Source organism: Zonotrichia leucophrys, chromosome 21 (assembly GCF_028769735.1).
Source record: "Zonotrichia leucophrys gambelii isolate GWCS_2022_RI chromosome 21, RI_Zleu_2.0, whole genome shotgun sequence".
NCBI lineage: Eukaryota > Metazoa > Chordata > Aves > Passeriformes > Passerellidae > Zonotrichia > Zonotrichia leucophrys.
The window spans coordinates 6,754,729-6,776,282 of record NC_088190.1 but is presented as its reverse complement, the minus strand read 5'-3'; the positions used below and the strand labels follow the sequence as shown (position 1 = coordinate 6,776,282).

Below are 21,554 nucleotides of genomic sequence, written 5' to 3'. Positions count from 1 at the left end.
CCTTCCTGCTCCTTCCTTCTCCTTCCTTCTCCTTCCTTCTCCTTCTCCTTCCATCTCCTTCCATCTCCTTCCTGCTCCCTCCTTCTCCTTCCTGCTCCCTTCCTGCTCCTCCTCCTCCTTCCCTCTGCTCCTTCCTGCTCCTTCCTTCTCCCTCCTGCTCCCTCCTTCCTTCTCCTTCCTTGCTCCTCCTCTCCTCCTTCTCCCTCCTGTCTCCTTCCTTCTCCTTCCTGCTCCTTCCTGCTCCTTCCTGCTCCTTCCTGCTCCTTCCTGCTCCCTCCTGCTCCTTCCTGCTCCTTCCTGCTCCTTCCTGCTCCTTCCTTCTCCTTCCTGCTCCTTCCTGCTCCTTCCTGCTCCCTCCTGCTCCTTCTTTCTCCCTCCTTCTCCTTCCTTCTCCTTCCTTCTCCCTCCTTCTCCTTCCTTCTCCTTCCTTCTCCTTCCTTCTCCTTCCTTCTCCTCCTGCTCCTTCCTCTCCTTCTCTCCTCCTGCTCTCTTCCTGCCTCCTTCCTTCTCTCCTTCCTTCTCCTCCTGCTCTTCCTCTCCTTCCTCTCTCCTCCTGCTCTCCTTCCTTCTCCTCCTTCCTTCTCCTCCTTCCTTCTCCTCCTTCCTTCTCCTCCTTCCTTCTCCTCCTTCTCCTTCCCCTCCTCCTTCTCCTTCCTGCTCCCTCCTTCTCCTTCCTGCTCCCTCCTGCTCCCTCCTGCTCCCTCCTGCATGCTGATATTTTCAGCCTTTCTGTGCTGCCGGGCACTGCCCCCAGGAGAACCCTGCATTGACCTGAGGCCGTGGGGAAGCTTCCAGAATTGATTGATAACACTGGGATTGTGGGTGTGGAGTTGATTGGAAATGTGTAATATCACAGAGTGGAAAACTCAGAGTTTGGGGTTTTAGAATGTAATAATAAATATAGAGCAAGGTGGAGGTTTTAGGGTGGAGGATGCTCCATTTTCTTCACCTTCTTTACCTTCTCCACCTTCTTTACCTTCTTCACCTTTTTTACCTTCTTCTTCACCTTCTTCACCTTCTTCTTCCTTCTTCTCCATGTGTTTCAGTGATATTTTCTAACTGGACAGAAAAGTCTGCATTGCAGACTTTGAGGGATCAATTATTGGGTTAAAAGTAAAAATAATTCAGGTGTCATTTCTTCCTTGGATAGTTTAGCCTTAAAAGATCTTGTAGCAAAAGTTTGTTGGCCTTTTAGAGCTTTGTTGGTGAAGAGCTGCAGAACTCACTGCTGTGAGTCTGTAACACTGATGAGAAATTAATAAATTAATAAATTCACCTAAATGTGAACACAAACTGTCAAGTGCCTTCAATCCTGACCTCAACAGAGGTATAAAAAGAAGCTGAAAACCAGCACAGCCTTCCTGGGTCTGATGCTGGAGAGGGCACCTAGAGCAGAGGCTGGAAATGTTACAGGAATAAAGTAGGGATTTATTAAAAGTAGGGATTTATTAAATATGTAAAAAAAAGTATAGCAATTAATTAAAAATATGAAATATAAAAAAGTAGGGATTAATAAATATATGAAGGCCTTTTAATAAATCCCTACTTCATTTAAATAAAGTAGGGATTTATTAAAAGGCCTTCAAAGATACACCTTGGGCAGTGCAAGAGCCTGGCCCAGGCTACACCCAGGATGGACCATGGGGGATCAGTTTTCACACTTTTATAAGTTTATTCCATTTGCATATTGTGGGTTAATTGTTCAATTACAGCTGCAGGTAATGAAATCACATTGTCCCAGTTTGCTTCCCCCCAATTCATTTTTGTTTGCACTTTTTGGGCCTGAAGCTGCAATAGTTCCCCGTGGTTGTGGGGCGGGAAAATGATTGTTTTGTGTGACTAAACTGTGAGGAGAACTTGCTAACACTCTGTGTGAAGGTCAGAGTTATACAGGAACACAGCACAGAATCTGAGAAATATGAAAGCTAAAACTTAAAGCATCAATTCCTGCCAGCCTGGGCTAAAGGCAGCACTGCCACTTGCTGGCATTGTCCTTTGGAGATGTTGTGTCCCAGCCCAGCCCTGGAAGGGGGAATTTGGGGTCCCCAAGGGCTCAGCAGCTGCTCCTGAGCACAGGGAGCTCCAGCTCAGCTGGACTTCAGCATTTAACATCTCAGATTTACAACTTAAAGCCCCAAATTAAATCTCGACTCTGGACTTACATGAAGAACTTGTTTTTTAATCTTCTCATGTGTTAAGAACCTTACACTATGAGGGATTTCTCTTATCTCTTGCTCAACCCCAGTAGAACAAGATGATAAAGTTTCAATTTTCAGGGCTCTGGGTATTAGGGATGCTGAGAGTCTTTGCTCTCCATTTCCCCATCAGCAAACGTGGGACAGCCTCTGTGTTTGAGCTGGCATGGCTGGGGTGGCACCTTGATTTTTGTACTGATATTTCCTGTTTAACCAAAGTTTGGTGTTATTAAAGGGGGTTTTTGAATAGCTTGGGGAAATTCCAATATTTAATGTTATTAAAGGGGGTTTTTGAATAGCTTGGGAAATTCCAACGTTTAATGTTAATAAAGGGGTTTTTAATGGTACTGTGAAGGGAAAGTGATTGTTTTCTTGTAAGACATTTTTTTCTTCCTTCAGTCATGGATATTTGACTTTTTGGCTGTACTTTTCCCTGTGTTTCCCTGCAGGAATTCTCCATCCCCCAGCTCTGTAGCCAGCAGTGACTCAGGAAACACAGATGAAATTCAGGACGATTTGGACAGAGAGACGGACGTGGAGCCCATGGTCAGCTGATAGCAAAGGCAGCATTCCAGCCAAGGGGGAGATGGAGAGACAGGAAAAATTCCAAACCAATTGCTGGGGGAAAGGTGAAAGACTCGAGAGCCCCTGCAGGGGGACTCTGAGGACTCATTCCCACACGCACCCCCTCCAGCCAAGGATTGGTGCTGTACATTTCTATTGTTCTACAAACCATAAATGCAGAGTCCTGTAGGAAAACACGGTGTTTTAATTGTGCCTTTGCCCCAAGCTGAGCCACTTTGAGCTCCAGTGGAATATTAATAGCAGGTGTTTTTATAAAATATATTATTTAAAAAAGAAACACAACCAACCAAAGCTGTTGGCAGCAGAGGATGGTGCTGCAGAGGCTCTGGGTACTTCAATAAGCTGCTGGTTTTATTGAGCTGCTGCACTGATTGGCAAAAGCAACATTGGCAAAAAGAGCAGCAAAACCAAGACAATTGTGGTGCAATTACAAATGTCTGGCACAAGAAAAACAACAAAAAAAAAAGAATTGCCTCCAAATTGAACTGCAAATGTTTAAAAACAACAGTGGGTTTGGAGACAGCTTGTAGTAAAATTCAGAGGGTTTTCTCCATCCCACCTTCTGGGGTGAGGGAGCCTTTGGGATGTGTCCAAGGTTTCCTCTGGACTCCAGGAGCTGGAGGAGCAGGACTCAGCTCGGTGGCAAAGCAGGGGGGCACAGGAGGGGGCACTGGGGGGGGACTATCACTGAGTAACTTCTATGCAAAAACAACAAAAAAAAAAGCTCGCCTTATTTATATGGAATGTTTGGTCCCTGCTGGGCTGCAGTTATCCCTTGGGGAAAGGAAAGCTAAACCCACATTTGCACACTTAGATGTCTGTAGAGCTTCTTTTGAGGTGGAATGTTGTATCACAATGCCTTTGTTTCCAGTGGTTGGGTTAGGAGGGGAGTCAGCCCTGGTTTGTGTCTTTTTTCGGGGTTTTTTTTTTTTAGTGTTTGCAGATTTTCCTTTGCAGACAGAGAGATAACTCCATTTTATGCTGCTTCCATGATGTGCAGGTGAAGCATCAGGATAAACTGACCTAGGTGTGGGCTGCAGACAGGACTTTGGGGAGCTCCTGCCCACTGTTCTTGGGGAAAGCTGAGCACTGGGAAATGCTGTCACCCTTTTTAGGGTGTAGCAAACTGAACCCCAAAGCGCTGCTGCCCTGGAACTGGGGAGGAACAGCCATGTGCTTTCTCTGTGAGAAAGTGACAGGACCTTGGCTTTGCCCATCTTTCTGCATTTTTACCCAGGAGAAGCAGCATCAGAGCTGGATCACACAGTGGTGGCTGAGCAAACTCCAGCCCCACTGAGCTCTTCACGGTTAGAATGGGAATTGTAGCACCTCAGCCAGGTAAAAACAGGGTATAAACCTCAGCCAATAACTTCCTGTTTGTTTTTAAACCAAGATTGAGAGCGTCGTTGGTACTGCCCAAAGCCAGCTGTGGGGTTAAGCAGTGCTTGGAACTCAGAGTAAATTCCAGATGTGTTTGTTCTGCCTGCCAGGATGTGCTGTGCAGGAGCAGTGCTGGGGCTGGGCAGGGAAAATCCTGATTTCTGCAGCCTCTCAGTGTTAGGGAAAGGCAAAATGGCCAATCCTGTGAGCTTCCAGAGTGCTGTGCCCAAGGCTCTGCATCTCTGGGATTTCACTGCAAGCAAGCAGCCAGTGAAGATCCATTCCAGAGAGCACAGGTGTCCTGGAAAATGGCTCATTCCTGGCTGGAACCCCTCAGTTTGGCATGGCCACGGAGAGGGCAGGGCCTGGGGTGTTCCTGGGGGAACTGTGGGCACAGGAATGTTCCCGTCCTGGACATGGAGCAGCTTTGAGGCCACGGGGGTCAGAGGAGCTCCCTGAGGTTTCCAGGCTGGGAAAGAGAGACCAGGCCGATCCCTCAGCATCCACAGAGTGCAGGGCCACAGCTGATGGATTCTGTCCAAGCCCAAGGATATTCCTGATGGGGGAGATCAAACAGGAAAGCCTTATAAATATGATTGTTGTGGTGGATCCAGGGATATCCCTGTGGTGGATCCAGGGATATCCCTGTGGTGGATCCAAGGATATCCCTGTGGTGGATCCAGAGTTATCCCTGTGGTGGATCCAGGGATATTCCTGTGGTGGATCCAAGGTTATCCCTGTGGTGGATCCAAGGATATCCCTGTGGTGGATCCAGGGATATCCCTGTGGTGGATCCAAGGTTATTCCTGTGGTGGATCCAGAGATATTCCTGTGGTGGATCCAAGGTTATCCCTGTGGTGGATCCAAGGATATTCCTGTGGTGGATCCAGGGATGTTCCTGTGGTGGATCCAGGGATATCCCTGTGGTGGATCCAGGGATATCCCTGTGGTGGATCCAGGGATGTTCCTGTGGTGGATCCAGGGATATCCCTGTGGTGGATCCAAGGTTATTCCTGTGGTGGATCCAGGGATATCCCTGTGGTGGATCCAGGGATATCCCTGTGGTGGATCCAGGGATATCCCTGTGGTGGATCCAAGGATATTCCTGTGGTGGATCCAAGGATATCCCTGTGGTGGATCCAGGGATATCCCTGTGGTGGATCCAGGGATATCCCTGTGGTGGATCCAGGGATATCCCTGTGGTGGATCCAGGGATATCCCTGTGGTGGATCCAGGGATATCCCTGTGGTGGATCCAGGGATATCCCTGTGGTGGATCCAAGGATATCCCTGTGATGGATCCAAAGTTATCCCTGTGGTGGATCCAGAGTTATCCCTGTGGTGGATCCAAGGATATCCCTGTGGTGGATCCAGGGATATCCCTGTGGTGGATCCAGGGATATTCCTGTGGTGGATCCAAGGTTATCCCTGTGGTGGATCCAGGGATATTCCTGTGCTGTCCTTTCTGGTGGCAATGCTCAGTGCAGAGTAGGTGACAACTCCTTGGCTCCTGGAGTGAGGGGCTTTCCAAAGCCTGGTCTGTCCTGTAAATAACTTTTCTCTGGAAGAGAAACCTCATTCCAAAGTGCTCATTCCTGTTATTTCATAGGTGGCCAAAGTGGTAAATGTGATGTTCACTAGGGCTGCAAGCTGGGAGGTGGGTAGGGGGGGGATTTGGGGTATTTTTTGGGCTGGGACTGCACGTTTGAAAAGGGTTTTGGAGGGTTTTGAACTTCAGCTGCTCCCGAGGAGCCTCTCCCGAGGCTGAGGCAGCGCCTGCCAAGTCTGGATGTCTGTGATGCTTCAGTGGCTGGGGCAGGCATTGCTCAGCACAGTGAATCAGCTCCTGGAGCCCGCCCCGGCTCCTTTCCTGGCTCCTTTCCTGGCTCCCTTCCTGCCGGGAATGCTCCTGGAGCTGCTCCTGGTTCTTCTCACCCCAGAAACGCTCCTGGAGCTGCCCCTGGCTCTGCCCTCACCCGGGAACAATCCCAGAGCTGCCCCTGGCCCCCTCACCCAGAAATGCTCCTGGAGCTGCCCCTGGCTCTGCCCTCACCCAGGAACAATCCCAGAGCTGCCCCTGGCTCTGCCCTCACCCCATGAATGCTCCTGGAGCTGCCCCTGGCCCCCTCACCCCAAAATGCTCCTGGCATTTTACTGTCCAGCAAATGCTGTCCTTCTGCCCCTAGGTTTGTTATTTTTCCCTAAAACTGAGTGTCCCGGTAGGAAAAAGGCTGAGTGTTTCCAAAGGCAGGAGCTGCTGTGCTGAGGGCAGGATTCCAAATCAGATGGGGTGTGGGGGCAGGAACACCCACAGTGGGAATTTCCAAATCAGGATTGGGTGTGGGTGGCAGTGGTGCTGAGAGAATTCCCTTATCAGGATTGGGGTGTGGGTGGGCAGGAACACCACACTGGATGTGAGGAATTCCATATCAGATTTGGGGTGTGGATGGCAGGCACCACAGTGGGTGCTGAGGAATTCTCATATCAGGAATTGGGTGTGAGATGGTCAGTGGGTGTGAAGGAATCCCAAATCAGGAATGGGTGTGGGGTGGGCAGGAACATCCACAATGGGAATCCCTATCAGGAATTGGGTGTAGGTGGGCAGGAACAACCCACAGGAGTGCTGAGGAATCCCAAGCAGGAATGGGGTGTGGGGTGAGAGAGCCCCAGTGTGAATTCCAATCAGGAATGGGTGTAGGGTGGGCAGTGGGTGCTGAGGAATTCCCATATCAGGAATTGGGTGTGAGATGGGCAGACACCCAGAGTGCTGAGGAATTCCCAAGCAGGAATTGGATGTGGGGTGAGAGGAGCACCCAGTGGGAATTCCCTATCAGAGTTGGGGTGGGATGGACAGGAGCACCCACAGTGGATGCTGAGGGAATTCCCTTATCAGGAACACAGAGGGGTGAGTGAGGGAATTACAATATCAGGATTTGGGGTGTGGGATGGGCAGGAGAACCCACAGTGGGTGCTGAGGGAATTCCCAAACAGGAATTGGGGTGTGGGATGGAAAGGGCACCCACGTGGGAATCCCAAGCAGGAATTGGGGTGGGGTAGGCAGTTGGTGCTGAGGAATTCCTATCAGGAATTGGGGTTAGGTGGCAGGAGCCCTGCAGTAGGTTCTGAGGAATTCCCCACAGGAATTGGGGTGTAGAGTGGGGAAGGGCACCACGTGGGAATTCCCTTATCAGAATTGGGTGTGGATGGGCAGGAGCACCCACAGTGGATGCTGAGGGAATTCCCTTATCAGGAATTGGGGTGTGGGGTGAGAGGAGCACCCACAGTGGGAATTCCCTTATCAGGAATTGGGGTGTGGGGTGGGCAGGAGCACTCACAGAGGGGTGAGTGAGAGAATTCTAATATCAGAAATTGGGGTGTGGGATAGGCAGGAGCACCCACAGTGGGTGCTGAGGGAATTCCCTTATCAAGAATTGGGGTGTGGGGTGGGCAGGAGCCCCTGCAGTAGGTCTGAGGGAATTCCCAAATCAGGAATTGGGGTGTGGGGTGGGGAAGCGGCACCCACAGTGGGAATTCCCTTATCAGGAATTGGGGTGTGGGGTGGGCAGGAACACCCACAGTGGATGCTGAGGGAATTCCCATAGCAGGAATTGGGGTGTGGGATGGGCAGGAGCACCCACAATGGGAATTCCCTTATCAGGAATTGGGGTGTGGGGTGGGCAGTGGGTGCTGAGGGAATTCCCACAACAGGAATTGGGGTGTGGTTGGGAAGGGCACCACAGTGGAATTCCCATATCAGGAATTGGGGTGTGGGGTGGGCAGTGGGTGCTGAGGGAATTCCCATATCAGGAATTGGGGTGTGGGATGGGCAGGAGCACCCACAGTGGATGCTGAGGGAATTCCAATATCAGGAATTGGGGTGTGAGATGGGCAGGAGCACCCACAGTGGGAATTCCCTTATCAAGAATTGGGGTGTGGGGTGGGCAGTGGATGCTGTGGGAATTCCCTTATCAGGAATTGGGGTGTGGGGTGAGAGGAGCACCCACAGTGGGAATTCCCTTATCAGGAATTGGGGTGTGTGGTGGGCAGGAGCCCCTACAGTGGGTGCTGAGGGAATTCCCACAACAGGAATTGGGGTGTAGAGTGGGGAAGGGGCACCCACAGTGGGAATTCCCATATCAGGAATTGGGGTGTGGGATGGGAAAGGGGCACCCACAGTGGGAATTCCCAAACAGGAGTTGGGGTGTGGGGTGAGAAGCAGCACCCACAGTGGGGTGTGTGAGGGGGCTGTGGGTGCAGCAGAGGGTGCGGAGCTCACGGGCACGGTGGTGATGTGTGTAGGACAGCAGAGGTTCCCATGGGTGTCGGGGTGTTTCTGTAACCACATTTAATCCATTTCTAAAGCAAAAAAGGTGTTTTCATGCTCGGGGTTTGTGTTCATTTAGGCTGGGCCAGCCCTTTGGGGCAGCTGGGGTTGGTCCTTGGGGGTTTTGTGTCCAAGTCCAGCCGTGCTGCTGCTCCTGCTCCGTGTGTGTGGCACCAGATCAAAGCTTGCCAGAGGAAAAAAAAAAAAAAATTAAAAAAAAGGAATTTAATTGTAAAAATGCTGGAAATGATTTTGATGACCTCTTTCTTTTTTTCCTTTGTAAAGCTGTAAATACTTTATTTTTGTTTTCTATTCTTAATGCGGTGTCATATTGACACTTTTTTAGATTTCCAGTCAGAAAATCCTCCTCATCGTTTCTCATTTTTTAAAAGGGGATTTCAAGGAAGCAAATTTTTTTGCTCGCTAGCAGTGTAATAATAGATCAAATTCCTAAACTGGGTTTGTACAAAAAAATGTTTTCAGTAAACAAATGGCAGTTTGTGGATGCATGTTGTTCAAAAATGTCCAAAGAATAATGTGGTACAAATGTTTTAAAGAATAATGTGGTACAAACATGTTTTTCAAAGATTTAGTGATGATCATCTTAGTTCACACAAGGAAAAAAAGCAAAATTCTTTTGAAAAAAAAAAAAGTTTGGGGGGGAATGTAATGAAACTCATCTAAGCTAAATGTGTAATCTATTTATAAAAACACAGTATATATTCTATTTTTATCAGAGGTTTTTAAAGTGCAAACAGATTTCTGTTGGCAGATGCAATTGTTCCCTTGTAAAGTCTCTCCTGCTCTGATGGGACCCCCAAACTCTCTGATGGTTCCAGGAATCAACGTGGGAATAACCAGGGCAGGTTTGGCTGTGGAGCGCTCACAGTGGCGTCCTGCAGGGGAGGCTGCAGCTCCAGCATCTCCTCTGCAGAATTGCTGCTGGGATTTTATTCCCTTCCCTGCGATTTTGTTCCCTTCCCCTGACTGGGAGGATGCTCCTGGAAAGGGTCAGCACCTCCTGGATCCCGGGAGCGTGGCAGGACAGGGGTTAAACTCTGCCTGGGTAATAAAAAAATTAAATTATAAATTCAATTTGTACCTGTAGAAATCGGGATTAACTCAAACAAAACAGAACAGCAGATGGGAGTCGTGCCTGAATCCGCATCCAGAGCTGCTCCTAAAGTGAGATTATATTAATTTTCCTTTCCATGATCATTCCTGCCAGCAAAAACAGGGGCTGGCTGTGGCAGGGCCGTGGTGCTCCCAGAGCTGCTCCTGGTGTTTCCCTTGGCTCTGGGAACAGGGGAAGGATGTTTGTGTTGGAAGAGCTGCAGAGCTGGGCGGTTTCACGTTGGAGTGCCTCATTTTAGAGCTGAGTGTTTAAGGAATGATTTATCCCGGTTGAATTGAGACATCCCAGCGCTTGCTCGAGGCAGGGACACTCAGTGAGGATTTCCCACCCTCGGCCTCAGGAATTTTGGGGTTTTTGTCCTCCTGCTGGGCTGCAGGGGAGCACACAGCCCTCAGAGCTCTTTGCCTCTGGGGCTGCCACCCAGACCTGGATTTTGGGGTTTTTAGTGGGATGTAATTTGTGTTTTAAGCGAGAAATAAAATTACCGAGGAGGCAGCAGGCGCTGTCCTGGTGGGAATGGCAGCAGAGGGGAGCTGAGTGAGAATTCCAGTGCTGGGAATTCTCCATGGGAGTGGGATCCCAGCCCCTCTCCCTGCACAGGGAACGCTCAGGGCCGGGCCAGGCCCTTGGCAGAGCACGAGCAAACACCTGAGCCTTCCCTCCTGTGTGTTCTGGGGTGAATTCAGTGTCCTCAGACCCTTCTGCGCTTGCAGGAGCCTTTCAGAGCTTCTCTTTTGAAGGAGCAGCGAATTGTGTTTAAGTGTGGGTGTTGGATTGCAGAAATCACGATTCCCCCTAATCTGAGGCACTCCGACAGTGAAGCACTCGGTGAGGGGGTGCTTGTGGGTCTGGCCAGCTCCCTTTTTGGGAAATAATGATGTTAATGCCTAAAACACCCCTGGGGTGGCTCCAGACCGGTGCCATCGCTGTGGCAGCACAGCCCAGAGCACCACGGTGCCACCAACCCGGTGGAGCTGCCCAGACTGCCACCCCCAAACCCCAAATTTCTGTTCATTGGAGAGGGTTTGAGGGCGGTCCAACCTCACTAAAACACTCCTGTGTGTTTCACCAAAAAACTCACAAACCAGTCCCTAAAACACCTCCCTGTGGTTAATGTTAATGTAGCGACCTTCTGCCAAAAAAGATTATTTATTATTTATCGTGTTCGAGCGGGAGGCATTGATGCCTCTTCCCTCCTGCTGTGTCACTTCTTGTCGGTTCCTCTTTAGGTCACCCGAGATTTTCTGTTATCCCCGTGACAATGAACTACTGATGGTGTGGGAACGCCCCTGGTTACCGTCCCCTGTAAATACCGTGCTTTATATTCTGTATATTAGCTCATTTGAACAGAAAAGACTGCACTGATGATGCTGTCGGGTGGGGAAAGGCCGGAGGATTCTCCTGGGGCTGGAATGGGACACCACCAGTGGATCTGGGACCACGAAACGCTTCGAGAATCCAATCCACGGCAGGAGGAGCCCTGAGAAGCACCCAATCTCCTCTGAGCTCGGCGGATTTGCTCCATTTTCCCTTTTTTTAGTGCCAAAACCGAGCCCACCATCCCCTCCCAGGTGTGCTGGTGTCCATCCCACCCCTCCGTCCAGCCCCGGCCGGAGCTCAGCCCCCGGTACCGGCCCTGCCCATGGAACAGGTGCCAGTCGGTCTCTGGTGACGATGAAAAACCACAAAAAACTATAAAATAAACACCAAACTCCTGGTTGAACGGCTCCGCGTGTTCATTCTTGGGGTGGAGAACGCCTCCACAGCAGAAGGATTTGGGTCTGGGGAGGGAAGGAGCATCCTCGGGTCTGGAAATCCGCCCAGCCCAGGGGATTTGGGAACATAAAATAGCTCGAAATCCCCTCAAAATTAGCGTCCTTCAGCTGCAGCTCTTGAAACATGGCTCTGCATGGAAATTAAAGCATCCCACAGCCTCCTCCTGGCCCTATACCCCAGACAGGCCCCTCCTTTGGGTTAAAATCATCAAATTTTCGGTAATTTTCAGTTCCCAAAGGGATTCTCAGTTGCTTTTCTCTTTCTCCCCGCTCATGTCCTCTCGGGCAGCTCGGGCCCGCGGAGCTCCGGGCACAGTCCCAGCCGCTGCCTCTCCTCGGGCCGCTTTTGTTGTTGTTTGTCCCGAATTTCCCTTTTTTAAAGGATTTTTGGCTCCTTCCCGCGCCCCGCCCCCTCCCACGTGCCGCGCGCGCCACCGCCCCCCGCTCCGGCCGCAACCATCCCCGCGCGGGGGGGGGGACACACACCAATGTGGACACCCCACGGACACCCCACCGGCGGGGGGGGTGACAGGGCCAGCACCCTCACACACAGCGAGCGGCGGGAGCGGGGCAGCCCCTCCAGACTGCCGCCCTCGGGGGTTTATTAATTTATTAATTAATAGATGGTTGCGTCTCCTCCCCGCCCCTCCCTCCCCCCGCGCGGTGGGTGGTGGCGGCCGCGGGCCGGGAGCGCGGCGGGGCCGGGATGTGGCGGCGGCTGCGGGCGCTGAGGGGCTGCGGGTAAGTGAGGGCTCCTGCCTTCCCTTCCCTTCCCTTCCCTTCCCTTCCCTTCCCTTCCCTTCCCTTGTCCCCTTCCAACGCGTGGGGCGGGCTCGGGCTCCGCTGCCGCTCCTGCCATCCCCGGGCACTCTCCCGCTGCCAGCTGCGGGCACTGCCAGCCCTCAGTTCCCCTTGTTCCTCCCTCCTTCTTCCTTTTTCTGCCCTTGTTTCCCTCGTTTTTCCCTTTTGTTTTCTCCTTTCATACCCGCTTTCCACAGTTTACCCCTTATTTTCCCTTTTACCCTTGTTTCCACCTGTTTTCTGCTGCTTCCTATTGGTTTTCTTCCTTTATCCCCCTTGCTTTCCCCCTTTTCTCCCTTGTCTTCTCCTTTTCTCCTTGTTTGCTCTTTTTCCTCCCCCTTTCCCCTTCGTTTTCCCCCTTTTCCCCTCGTTTATCCCCTTTTATCCTCGTGTCTCCCCTTTTCCCGTCGTTTTTCCCCTTTCCCCCTCGTTTCCCCCCTTTCCCCTCTAGTTTCCCCCCTTTCCCTTCGTTTCCCCCCTTTTCCCGTCGTTTTTCCCCTTTTCCCCTCGTTTCTCCCCATTTCCCTCTCGTTTCTCCCTTTTTCTCCTCGTTTCTCCCCATTCCCTCTCGTTTCTCCCTTTTTCTCCTCGTTTCTCCCCTTTTCCCTCTCGTTTCTCCCCTTTCCCTCTCGTTTCCCCCCCTTTTCCCTTCGTTTTTCGCCTTTTCCCTTCGTTTTTTTTCCCCTTTTCCCTTCATTTCCCCCTCCTTTTCCTCCCATTTCCCGTTTTTCCGGGCGTTATCGCTGATGTGGTCAGCGTATCCCGTTCCTGTGGCTGGTCAGTGCCAAGGTCCGGTGACCGGGGGCAGCTCAGGGTGCCCGTCCGGCTTTTGCCCCCTGGACTTTGCCAGGGGCCGCCGGAGCAGCCCGGATCGATCCGCAGCTCTTTCCTTAAAAATCGATCCTGTTTCTTTTCCCTTAAAAATCCACCCCGTGCCTCGTTCCTTAAAAATTGATCCCGTGCCTTTTTCTTTAAAAATCCATCCTGTGCCTCGTTCCTTAAAAGTGCCTGTCCCAGCGCTGAGGGGGAGAAGGGGTGCTGGGCTGGGGGTGAGGGCCAGGCTCGGCCCGCGGCTCTGGCATCGCCATCCAGCGGGAGGGATGGAGCAGGGGTTGGTTTGGGGGGCAGCCCGGGATTGAGGTGTCCCCCGTGACTGGTTGAAGTGTCCCCGGATCGAGGTGTCCCCTGGCTTTGTGTTCCCCGTGATGGAGGTGTCCCCCAGCACTGAGGTGTTCCCCGTGGTGGACCTGTCCCCAGGACCGAGGTGTCCCTCGGAGATTGAAGTGTCCCCGGGTTGAGGTGTCCCCGTGAAGTGTCCCCGGCCCTGAGATGTTCCCTGGGATCGAGGTGTCCCCCAAATCAAGCTGTCCCCCGGGGCCAAGGTGTCCCTGGCACTGACGTGTTCCGGGGATTGAGGTGTCCCTTGGGCTGGAGGTGTCCCCCATGATTGAAGTGTTCTCAGGACCGAAGTGTCCCTGGCACTGAGGTGTTCCCCGTGGTGGAGCTGTCCCTGGGACCAAGGTGTCCCTCGGGGATTGAGATGTCTCCCATGATTGAAGTGTCCCAGGGTTGAGGTGTCCCCTGGCACTGAGGTGTCCCCTGGCATCGAGGTGTCTCCCTGGGACTGAGGTGTCCCTTGGGGATTGAGATGTCCCCCGTGATTGAAGTGTCCCTGGGTCGAGGTGTCCCTGGCACTGAGGTGTTCCCCGGGATCGAGGTGTCCCCGTGATGGAGGTGTCCCCAGGACTGAGGTGTCCCTCAGGGATTGAAGTGTCCCCGTGAAGTGTCCCTGGGCCCGAGGTGTCCCTGGGGGATTGAGGTGTCCCCAGGACCGAGGTGTCCCTGGCACTGAGCTGTTCTCTGGGATCGAGGTGTCCCCAGGGCTGAGCTGTCCCCGGTGCTGGGGAAGGAGGGAAGGGCAGCATTGCAGCGATTCCTGTCCCGCCCTGTCGCAGGCGGCGATGGCAGCACGGCCCGGCCATCCAGGTGACCAACGAGCCCATCCTGGAGTTCAAGCCGGGGAGCCCCGAGCGAGAGGCGCTCCAGAAGGTACCGGTGCCCGGATTTGGGGGGTTTGGGGGCTGGGGGGGCCCTGGGCTGTGCTGACCCCAGGCTCTCCCTGCTGTGACAGCCCCATCCTGCCCTGCCCTGTGCCCACAGAACTGGGAACCTGTTCCCAGTTCCCTGTGCCCGTGGGGAGGGGGATGGAGGGCAGCTGGAGGGGCTGGGAGCTGCTCCCACCATGTTCTCCTCTCTGCCAGGCCCTGGCTGACCTGAAGGACAAGACTGAGGACATCCCGTGTGTGATTGGGGGGGAGGAGGTGTGGACCCCCACGGTGAGGTACCAGGTGTCGGTGAGTCAGGGGGGTCTCACTGAATGGGGGAGAGCAGAGCAGGGGGGGCCCTGCAGGAGGAGCCTGGGACTGGTTCCTACAGAGCTGCTTCTTCTCTCCCCAGCCCTTTAACCATGCACACAAGGTGGCCAAGTACTGCTATGCCAACAAGGTGAGTGCACTCTCTGTCCCCCCTCTTCCTGGCTGTTTTCTTGCCCTTGGTTTAACAAGTGCATTTTGTGAGCAGAGAGGCTCCAGGAGCCTTTCCAAGCTCCAGGGATCCTGGAACAAACCCACCTTGGGGTTGTGATGGCACCAGTGGTCTGTGCCTGGGGTGGGTGACCCCTCACTTTTCCCTGTGATCTGGTGGTAGGCAGTGTTGTTCTGGTTTTTTAAGATTTTCTAAGCCTTCTGATCTTGACATTCTTGTAGCAAACTTTCTCACACACTTCCTGTAAATAACTCATCGTTTTACATTCCTTTACAGGAGAAGAAAAAGTTGATAGACTGTTAGTGTGTCCGGTGTCATTGGAGAGGTGGCACTGTCACCCTCCAATCCACTGTCAAATGTTAGAGTCAGAAAATAAACTTCCCTTTTTTCCTTCACCTTGAGAACAGTGGTGTGAGCTTGTTGCAGACATCTTCTTATGAAAATGTCTGTTGTTCCAGACATCTTTTTATGAAAAATCCTTTCCTTAGGATTTTTCCTCCTGAGAGGCCTCAGGAACAACATGTAAACATTGATTATCTGCTGCTGTGGAATGCAACAGGTGCATCTGGGATTGGTCTCATGTGGTTGTTTCTAATTAATGGCCAATCACAGTCAGCTGGCTCAGACTCTCTGTCCCAGCCACAAACCTTTGTTATCATTCCTTTCTATTCTTAGCTTAGCTAGCCTGCTAATGAAACCTTTTCTTCTATTCTTTTAGTATAGTTTTAATGTAATATATATAATAAAATAATAAATCAGCCTTCTGAAACATGGAGTCAGATCCTCGTCTCTTCCCTCATCCTGAGACCCCTGTGAACACCCCCACAGTGTTCTTTCATGCCCTGTGAAAGCCTGCAGAGGCTCCTCCTTGCTGCCTTTTCCCCTTTGCCTCCACAGGAGCTCATTAACAAGGCCATTAACGCTGCCCTGGCAGCCAGGAAGGAGTGGGACCTGAAGCCTGTGCAGGATCGAGCCCAGATCTTCCTGAAGGCAGCTGACATGCTGAGCGGCCCGAGGAGAGCAGAAGTGCTGGCCAAGACCATGGTGGGACAGGTAGGGATGGGCTGGTGCCAAGCCAGGTGTCTGCTGAGGAAGGCAGGAGCCTCCCCTGAAATGGAAAATGTAAACCCCCTTCCCTCTGAATTGTTGTAAATTTGAAATGAAAGGGCTCTTAGATAAAGATATGGGAGCAGGAATAGCAGTTCTTTACTGGGAAAATTAAAATTTCAAATGTAGTAGTACAAACAAAAAAAAGCCAACAAAAATCCTTTGTCAGAGTGAGAATCTGATCTGACAGCCCCATCCATGGGGGCTCAGCCCTCCTGCAGTGCCAGCTGTGGCTCTGCTGCAGCAGGGATCCTGCACAAGGGGGGAGTTTTCCTCTGCAGCTCCAGGGCTGCTGCAGATGGGCCTGGGCTCCCTCTGGCCATGCAGGGAGGCACAAAGCTCCCCTCTGGCAATGCAGGGGGCAAAGGCAGCCCTGGTGTCCCAAAATCTCAGATTGGATCCAGGTAGGAATGCTTGGCTCCTCCCCTGGGCGGAGCATCTCCCCATGGGATGCTGGGATTGGATCAGCCCTGCAGGGACACTCACTGGCCATGGACAGAAGGTATTTCCTAGAGGGAAGATTGGTTGTGGAAGAGATAAAGCAAACTGCCCAATGAACAGAATATCCTGAATATCCCTCAGACCTCCTGTGGATGGGAGAGGGAGTTGGGAATGCTCCCAGCTCATCCCTGTGTCTTAGGTCAGACACAGGAGTGTGTGTTCTGTTCCTATCAGTTATCTGCTGTTCCTTGGGCAGTTATCTGTGGGGTTTTGCCCCTCCTCTGACAGTTGGGAATAGAATACACACCCCCATTTCCAGCCTAAGACAGGGGTGCTGCAGAAGCTGGGCTGGGCAGGAGGGGCTGCCAGGGTGGTTTTGGGCAGTGGGAATGGCTGGAGGTGTTCTGGGGGGGATCCAGGCTGATCCTCACTCCTTGCAGCTCCTGGGAGCAGGATCAGCCTGAGGCAGTGCAGGAGGCCCATCCTTGGGAACTGAGCTCCACATTTCTCTTCACAGAGAAAAGCAAGGCACAGCTCTTCCCAAGAATATTTCTGGGTTTCACATTCTCTGAACCTCAGAGAAAGGAAAAACAATTCATATAATTTGCTGTGCCTGTGTTTGGGCAAAAGTAGAATGCAACATGGAGATTGTTTACCCGCAGTGATGGTGGTTTGTTTCCTTGGCCTGTCAGGGCCAGGTGTGTGTGTGTGTGGGGACTGTTGGGGGACAGTCACGAGATTCAGAGCAGGGTGTGCAGAGTTGAGTGCTGGGCAGATTCAGTTTAGATGCAATGTAATACAGTGTAATATAATATAGAATAATATAGTGTAATAAAGTAATTAATTAGGCTTCTGATAAGATGGAGTCAGATGCATCATTCCTCTTTCATCGGGGGCGTCCTGATTCGATAGAGAAGGGCACCCCACAGCCAGCACTGCACCATTGCTGCATCCCCATGCACCACTGCTGCATTCCCCCACACACCCATTCCCCCATGCCATCCGTCTGATATGCATTCCACCACTGCTCATATGCCACGCTTATCCCATCCCCATGCACCCATCATTACTGCATTCCCCTCCATGCACCATGCTGCTGCATTCCCCCATTGCCCCACTTGCCCCGCATTCCCTCCCATACCACCCATTTCCCCCATGCCCCATTGCTGCATTCCGGCCACTGTCACATCTCTGCTCCCTGTGCATTCTCCCCCATGCCCCATTGCTGCATTCCCCCATGCCCCATTGCTGCATTCCCCATTTCACATTGCTGCATTTCCCATGCACCCATCCCCAATGCCCCATAGCTGCATTCCCCATTCACATTGCTGCATTCCCCATCGCTTGCTGCATTCCCCCATTGCTGCATCCCCCATTCACCCTTGCTGCATTCCCCATTGCTGCATCCCCTCCCTGTCCCCGCAGGCCAAGACCGTGATCCAGGCTGAGATCGACGCCGCGGGCGAGCTCATCGACTTCTTCCGCTTCAACGCCAAGTACGCGCTGGAGCTGGAGCAGAGCCAGCCCCTGAGCGTGGACATCAGCACCAACTCCATGGTCTACCGGGGGCTGGAGGTGAGCTGGGGCCCTGGGGACAGCAGGGTCCCCATGTCCCTGTGCTCCATGGGGGCTGGAGGTGAGCTGGGCCCCTGGGGACAGCAGGGTCCCCGTGTCCCTGTGCTCCATGGGGGCTGGAGGTGAGCTGGGCACCCTGTCCCTTGGGGTCACCCTGGGGGACAGCAGGGTCCCCGTGTCCCTGTGCTCCATGGGGGCTGGAGGTGAGCTGGCACCCTGCAGGACAGCAGGGTCCCCTGTCCCTGTGCTCCATGGGGGCTGGAGGTGAGCTGGCACCCTGGGGACAGCAGGGTCCCCTGTCCCTGTGCTCCATGGGGGCTGGAGGTGAGCTGGGCCCCTGGGGGACAGCAGGGTCCCCGTGTCCCTGTGCTCCATGGGGGCTGGAGGTGAGCTGGCACCCTGGGGGACAGCAGGGTCCCCATGTCCCTGTGCTCCATGGGGGCTGGAGGTGAGCTGGTCACCCTGGGGGACAGCAGGGTCCCCATGTCCCTGTCCCTGTGTCCCCGCAGGGCTTCGTGGCTGCCGTGTCCCCCTTCAACTTCACGGCCATCGGCGGCAACCTGGCAGGGGCTCCTGCGCTGATGGTGAGTGCTGGGGGACAGGAGGATGGGACAGAGGGACAGGGGTGCAGGAAATGGGGATGGGGGACAGGACAGAGGGCATGGGGACAGGGCAGGGTTACAGGACAAGGGGACAGGGCAGGGGGACAAGGGGACAGGACAAGGGGCAATGGGACAGGAAATGGGGGACAGAAAATGAGGCAGGATGGGGACAGGAAATGGCGGTAGGGCAGGGGGACAGGACAGGGGCATATGCAGGGGAGTGGGACAGGAGAACAGGACAGGGGACAAGGAGACAGGACAGGGGACAGAATGGGGGGGCAGGGGGATGGGGACAGGGTAGTATCAGAGGACAGGGTGGCAGGGCAGGGATGCAGGACCCAGGGACAGGACAGGGGGGCAGGGCAGGGGGACAAGGGGACAGGACAGGGTCACAGGATGGGGGACAGGACGGCGAGTAGGGTGGCAGGGCAGAACAGGACATGGGGACAAGGGGGCAGGACAGGAGGGAGGTCACAGGGGACAGGTCAGGGGAACAAGGGGACAGGGCAGAGGGGCAGGACGGGGGACAGGACATGGGGACAGGGCAGGGTCACAGTACAAGGTCACTGGATGGGTGGTCAGGACAGGGGGGACAGGGTGGTAGGACACAGAGACAGGGCAGGGTGGCAGGACAGAGGGACAAGGGGACAGGGCAGGGGACAGGACAGTCCAAGGAAAGGCTGGGACAGGATCCCAGCCCTCAGGTTCAGCTGGGCTGGGGTGGGCAGGGAGGGAGCTGGGCCCCCCTGGGGCTGTTGGACCCCTTGACCCAATCAGCATTCAGGCTTTAATTAAACACCCAGGGTCTGCATTTCCAGTGTGCTGGAGGAAGTGCTGGAAAAGCACAAACTGCCCAGACCTGCCCTCCTGGGGTTTTTGCTCTGAACCAAGTGATCTTTTCCTTCCCAGCTGGCTTTGGGATCTGGGAATTACCACAGCAGGGTTTGATTCCTACCTGGGCTCGGGGTGCTGTCGGGACATGACAGTGTAACCAGTGTGGAGCTGCCCACATTCCTCTGGGATGACACTTCTGGGTGCACTGGGTGTGTTAGGGGCATGGCTCTGCCATTGAGCTCTGGACTGGCAGACAGGAGAGCCCAGAAAGTCTGAAAATATATATATAAAAAAAAAAAAGTATTGGTAAAAAGCATTTCTGCACATTCCCATTTGTGTCCCAGCCCATGGAGCACAGCAGCTCCTGCCCTCTGCAGGGTGGATTTTGGGGAAAGACTGTAATAACCTGGTGAATTTGGGCCAGCAATAATTAATTTATTGTTGTACTGGGATAGAAAAAAAAAAACCAAAACAGCAAGTTGTCACAGCTCTTTGCTAATCAGGCTCAGATTTCCTGCTGGCCCCAAAGAGGCTGGGGAGCTTTTAATTTGGGAACATCACATTTAAAGCCATATTTGAGTGAAACATTTGAACAACCTGTCACTGGGGCAGGAGTGGGGGGACAAGGAGAGGGTGAAGCCACCATGGAGCTGGGAGGATTTCTGGGGAGAGAAGACCCCAAAACCTGGGGAGGGAGGTGCCCAGGACCTGAAGGACCCCCTTGGCTTTGGGGAATTTGGGCATGAGCTCATCCCAGAGTGAGTGAGCCCTGCTGGGATGGCACAAACCCCTGCTGGCAGCTCTGAGTGACACTGGGGACATCCCATGGCAGTGAATTCCCCTGGGGTGCTGCAGGGGGATGGATCCCTGCCCTGGCTGGGGACAGGGGGCAGCAGGACACCAGCAGTGCCTTGGGAATCAGCAGCGGGGGCACCCGCAGTGACAGTGAGGAGAAAACGCTGATTAACAGGGGAGGGTTAATTACAGACCCAGGGAAAACAATGCTTAATAGGGGAGTGTTAATTACAGACCCAGGGAAAACAATGCTTAATAGGGGATGTTAATTTGAGTCCCAGAGTTTCTGTCCCCACAGGGGGTTGGACACTGGAGAGGTGCAGCAGTCATGGGAATCCCATGGGAATGGGATTTCCTTGGGATCAGAGCAATCCAGGCTGCTGGGAATGCTGTGCCCAGCCTGGCATGGATTTCCCAACTGCTGCAGGGCTCTGGCAGGGTTGGGAGTGGGGGATTGGAGGAGCTGTGCCCAGGAGCTGTGCCCATGGGAGAGCTGTGCCCATGAGCTGTGCCCAGGGGAGTTTTCCTGCCCAGCAAATCCCTGGGAAGCAGCAGCCAGGAGTGCAAAGCTGTGACGGTGCTCACAGGGGTCTGAGGGTGAGGGAAGAGATGAGGATCTGACTCCATGTTTCAGAGGGCTGATTTATTATTTTATGATATATATTATATTAAAACTATACTAAAGAATAGAAGAAAGGATTTCATCAGAAGGCTGGCTAGGAATAGAATAGGAAAGAATGATAACAAAGGTTTGTGGCTCAGAGAGTCTGAGCCAGCTGACTGTGATTGGCCATTAATTAGAAACAACCACATGGCACCAATCCCAGATGCACCTGTTGCATTCCACAGCAGCAGATAATCAATGTTTACATTTTGTTCCTGAGGCCTCTCAGCTTCTCAGGAGGAAAAATCCTAAGGAAAGGATTTTTCATAAAAGATGTCTGTGACACAAAGCTCCTGTGCAGGGCAGTGACCCGTGCAGGGGAGGCTGAGCCGTGTGACACGGGGACAGGGGACACGGGGCGGTCACAGGGCTGGGGTGGCACAGGGCCAAGGGGGTGGCACCAGTGGAGTTCTCCAGCTCCTTTGTCTGATTAATCCAGCAGGAGCTTTGGTTTCACTGCCCAGGGCTGGTGGCACTGCTGGTGACAGTGCTGGTGACGTTCCTGTGGCCTGGTTTCCACCTCCTCTTGGGGAAGGCTGGCACAGGCACCTGGTGAGAGGAAAGGGGAGGATTTGTGCCCTCAGCTGAGCAGGGCACCCCCAGCCCTGCCCAAACAGCGCTGGGGTGAAGGTGGTGCTGCCACCCTGGAAATGAAACTGGGGATGATTCCAGTAAAAGAGCAGATCTTTATTTGAAGGCCTTCAGGGACAGTGATGGACAGATGTCCACAAGAGCCCACCCCAAAGGGATGAGAACATTTTTACAGATTTTAGGAAATCAGCAAAATTGATAAAAAGC

General features: G+C 53.2%; 2 protein-coding genes across 2 annotated transcripts in view; both read left to right on the top strand.

The window, feature by feature from the left end:
* The window catches only part of IFFO2 (intermediate filament family orphan 2), a 64,766-nt gene extending 62,016 nt beyond the window's left edge, over nt 1-2,750 (top strand). Inside the window, exon 9 of the mRNA XM_064730919.1 lies at nt 2,645-2,750. Within this exon, the coding sequence (XP_064586989.1) occupies nt 2,645-2,750 (106 nt within the window). The remainder of the gene's footprint in view (nt 1-2,644) is intronic.
* Nucleotides 2,751-11,993: 9,243 nt separating this feature from the next.
* ALDH4A1 (aldehyde dehydrogenase 4 family member A1) overlaps nt 11,994-21,554 on the top strand; it is a 33,519-nt gene continuing 23,958 nt past the window's right edge. The window contains exons 1-7 of the mRNA XM_064730679.1: nt 11,994-12,134; nt 14,150-14,243; nt 14,456-14,548; nt 14,652-14,699; nt 15,636-15,791; nt 17,712-17,861; nt 18,371-18,445. Of these exons, the coding sequence (XP_064586749.1) occupies nt 12,100-12,134; nt 14,150-14,243; nt 14,456-14,548; nt 14,652-14,699; nt 15,636-15,791; nt 17,712-17,861; nt 18,371-18,445 (651 nt within the window). The 5' untranslated portion in view covers nt 11,994-12,099. The remainder of the gene's footprint in view (nt 12,135-14,149; nt 14,244-14,455; nt 14,549-14,651; nt 14,700-15,635; nt 15,792-17,711; nt 17,862-18,370; nt 18,446-21,554) is intronic.